This window comes from Plectropomus leopardus, unplaced genomic scaffold (genome assembly GCF_008729295.1).
Source record: "Plectropomus leopardus isolate mb unplaced genomic scaffold, YSFRI_Pleo_2.0 unplaced_scaffold15707, whole genome shotgun sequence".
Lineage (NCBI taxonomy): Eukaryota > Metazoa > Chordata > Actinopteri > Perciformes > Serranidae > Plectropomus > Plectropomus leopardus.
The window spans coordinates 1-4,486 of NW_024616842.1; the positions used below are offsets into that span (position 1 = coordinate 1).

General features: G+C 39.2%; 1 protein-coding gene across 1 annotated transcript; it reads left to right on the forward strand.

Annotated features, from left to right (window-relative positions):
- Positions 1-96: 96 nt before the first annotated feature.
- On the forward strand, positions 97-3,742 carry LOC121964463 (DNA polymerase delta subunit 3-like; the record flags this gene model as incomplete). The annotated part of the gene is made up of 3 exons (XM_042514670.1): positions 97-222; positions 2,527-3,469; positions 3,554-3,742. Coding segments are annotated over exons 1-3 (1,141 nt in total), but the record flags the coding sequence as incomplete, so codon positions are not given.
- Between the last annotated feature and the right edge of the window lie 744 nt (positions 3,743-4,486).

The following is a 4,486-nucleotide window of genomic DNA, read 5'->3' on the forward strand; positions in this document are numbered from 1 at the left end:
CGCTTCGAAACAGCATGAACGTGCACGTCATCAGGTCACGCGCAGCACGCAGGCGCGTGCCGCAGCGGCGCGTTCAAATAGTTTGTTTGAGCGTCTGAACAGTTTGTTGGATTCTCTTTGCTAAATTTATCATCGTACAGCGTCCACAGCATTTCAGTTGGGACCGTTTTGCAAATGTACAAACCTGAACAGTGATGAACGAAACGAGCTACAATGGAAAAGGTAACTTTTAAAGTCTTTTGTAAATGAGTAACTTTAACTTCAGCACTGTTAGAGGATAGCTAAATTTAAGTGACGTTAGCTTCCCTAGCATGACCTGTGCTAGCTTTTACCCCATGCTTAATTAGTTCACCGTTTTAATAGAGTTTGTTCAACTAGTCTGTACCGTTAAAGTTTATGGCTTAACAAGGTTATCATAACTCTAAATTCTACAGTACATTAAAGAGTTGTTTCACCCGCATTACAAAACATTATGCCATTTTATATCAGAGGTGAAAGAAGTACTCATATCTTGTACTAATGAAATATCAATGTAGAAATACACTGGTACAAATCAGAGTCTTGCGTTCAAACTTTTACTTAATTAAAACTACAAAAGTAAAAGCACTCATTATGTACAAGGGCCCATTTTAGAATAATTTGGAGTATAAATATTGATGTATTTATTTAATGTGCTCATTCCTTTAATGTTGCAGCTGCAGTGGTGGTGCTAATTTTAATTACTTTATATACTACAAGGTACCTCATGAATGTCCTCCAGGGAATCACCAGAGATTTATCTTAACCTAAAATAATTAATCACAATTTATTTATTGATGATATTTTGTGTAAGTAATCATGGTCTGCAAAATAACCAAGGTATGAAATTAATTTAGTGAAAAAACAAAATGTTTGCCGCTGAAATATGGTTAGAAGTAGAGTAGAAGTAAAAAGTAGCAGAAAATAAAAATACTCAAGTGCAGGTACATCAAAATGATGCTTAAGTAGTACAGTATTTGAGTAAATGCTGCTTTTCACCACTGCTTTCAGTGATATCTAGCCATGTTTTTTTTTCCTTTTTAATTATTATGTGCCTAGGTTTTAATATCTCTCTCTGAGATATTAGTGGCTACAAATGGAAATTCTTCTCTGATGCTTACAGCTTTGAGATATAACATTTTTTAAAAAATCAGCAGAAACATCTTTTGTGAGACCCATGGGTCTCAATGTAAACATTCACAGCGTGATTTGTGGGCTAACAATCATTTTCATTTGTGATAAATCCATCCAATATTTTCTTGGTTTCTCAGTTAATAATTTAGGTTTATCAAATGACAGAAAACTGAAAAATGACAATGTCCCAAACCCCAAGTTGATTCCTTAAAAAACTCTTGATTTGTCCATCCATCAGTCCAGCCCCCAAACATATCCAGTTTACAGTCAAAGAAGACTGAGGAAAACAGCAAATGTTCCCATTTAAGAAATTCGAACAAAGGATTTTGAATTTTTTTCTCTGAAAAAATATAACGTATCAATTATTAGGTGTAGGCTTTGGGGCTTCTAACACACCAAATGCAGTGACATCTGGTGGTTTGCAAAATGTATAGCGCCCCTTTGAGACAATTTGCAAATTGTCTGTTTTTTATAGTTTTAGTGTCATGCTTGCAGAAGAAGTTTAACTACTCTGTGCGTTAATATTAAAACTGTAACATGTTTGATCAGAAGTGCTGCATCAACTCTAGATGGCACTGTGCAGTATGCTACAATAAAATAATGCATCATCCATAAAAGCCTACGTATAACACATTTTGTTTAGGCAAAAAAACTTTGATTTTCATTACTGGTTATTTAGGTTCAGTGTCACTGCGTTTTTTTATGGCTTTAACTTAATGATAGATATTTATGTACGATTTCAAATGAATTGCAATGAAATATGATTGAGGAATAATTAAATTAACTTATTAAATTATTACCTTTATACTTGGTGTAAGGTGAAAATGTTACACTATTTATGATTGTCTTTGTGGTACAATAGTATTTCTCATTAGATACAAGCTCTGCCACAGTGTATTGAATTGGTGCGTTCACAGCAATGAAACAAGCTTCAGAGTTTTAGTATGATTCACCCATCTCCATCATCTAAATTGTAGTCAGCAAATCAATTACACATCTGGTCACAGAAGCTCTGCTCTGTTTCTGGAAAGAGATATTCAAAGACAAATACTGTTCACCTTCATTGTATTGGGGTGACGGCAAAAATCTCAGAGACAGATGTTTCAAAACCTCAGCACACAAACCCGAAACTATCTGCATAACTAGATACCACTGGGGAATGAGTAAGAAATCGCTTTTTGTAATTTTGGTAAACCAACCTTTAAATTACATTGTGTCAGCAGCATTGGGGTTTGGCTCTCTAAATTCACCATCAAGTAAATTGTCTGTGAAAGTCATGGCATTTCTATTAATCCAATGATTCTTGATTTCTCTCTCTCTCTCTCTCTCTCTCTCTCTCTCTCTCTCTCTCTCTTTTTTTTTTTTTTTTTCAAGGAGGGACCGATCAACGTCAAAGCTCTGAGGGCCAAGTTTCAGGAGGACACTCTCCTAGCTCAATCCAAAACTAGTCGACCAGCTGTTGCAGAGAAACCCAGACACCTTCCGCCTCCTGGAGGTCACTGTAGCTCTGTGGTCAGCAGTATTAATATCGCTGTGGAAAACAAGACACCAGTGGTTCCCCGGGTCATCTTCAGAGATGGGCTGCGTGCATCTGGAGGCAAGCGACCAATTTCCTTTCCACCACAACCTCCACAGACTTCCCCCTCATCCCAGCTGGCTAACGGAGATGGCACAACAAGGCAGTCCCTCAAAGACAGGCACATGCCTCTGGTGCTTCCTGTCCTGCCTGTGAGGGAGAAAAAGACAGAACCGCCAGCCAAGAAGGAGCACAAACTGGAACCAGATCCAGGGAAAGAAGCCCTGCCACAAACTAAAATCAAGAAGAAAGGTTTGCTTCTCCCTTTCAAGTCTGCCAAAGCATCAAAGGTCAATGCAGAAAACGTGGAGGAGCCTACGTACGCTGATTTGACAACCAGACCTTCCAGTGCTCCTGGTGATTTGCCCTCTTTGGAAAAACAAACCACAGAAGATGGGGGATCGCTCCACAGTGACCAATCAACCGCTGAGCTCCCTCTCTCCAGCCCAGAGATCCCAGTCACTCCTCCTTCTGCTGATACAAGTGTCAACTCTGAAAGAAAAATTATAAGCACCTTGGAGAGGGCCAGGAAGAAGTTTTCGCGCAGTCAGATGTTGATCTCTGCTAAATCTAGGAGCTTACGTTCCCCCGACTACGTCTCAAGAGACAAAGTGTTCCCTTCGCTGCCAAACAACAATGAATGCGTTGACCCTGAGCCACCAGTACCCCCACCGTTGTGTCTTCCACAACTGGCCTGTCTGTCGGCCCGGCCTTTCTTCAAAGCCAACCACTCTGCACACAGTAAGTTATATGTAGTCCAGATCAGTCACGCTTATCTTCTCACACCATTCATTCAAACTTAATTTACAATATTTTATTTCACAGAGTCGACATTGGATAAGCAGTTTGAAAGAGAAAAGGCACTGTCGTCTGTCAAGACTGGTGAAACTCACCCACCCTCTGCTCCTCAAAAGAAGCCTCTGCCTGACTTGAAGTCCCTGGGGCCATTGCCACCAAAGCCCCCAAGACCTTCAGTAGTAGATCTCAGCTGTTACCTCCAACCCACAGATGACGGTATGTTAACTTGCTAATCTGGCTACAAAAAAATTTTTATTTGGACAAAACTCACTGTTAGGGCTGCTCAATTATGGAAAAAATCATAGTCCTGATTATTTAACACAATTACTTATTGACTTTGGAAACATCGTGCCTTTATTAAACTTTCTAAAATTATTTTATCATTGCTTACTGGTGGGTTAATGTCCTGAACACAGAAAACAAGAAGACAATAAGAAAATACAGGCATAGAGCAGAGTCTCTGCAGAAAAAATACACCAGAACACACTTCTGGTGGGCCATAGTTGATGATTTAGTGGAATTACTTCTGTTTACTTCTGAGTTTATTATTTTCTTCTTGAGGTAAATCCTGCAATGTATAACTTAAAACTTTTTAATGTTGGATTTTCTTGAACTTTGATTATAATTGTGAGAGTGAGATTAGGCTTTAAGGGGGATTTTTTTTTACATCTGTTAAGACTGTGGGCGTACGTGTATGAGTACATGACAAGGCCAATCGTCTGGTGTGCTCAGAGGGAGAGCACACTGTTGGAGTTTGTCCCTGTCTTTTTCTTGTACATTTCACTGGTTAGGCTGCTGTTGACACCAGAAAACGAAAAATCTCACCACTTCTTTGACATGCTATCATGACTGCGTAACAGCTGTGACAGGTACACTGCTTTTAGATGCTGCCTGTCTCTGTTCATCTTAATGCTGAGTTTCACAGAGAACTTTGTACTCTCTTGCAATTCTACATTGACA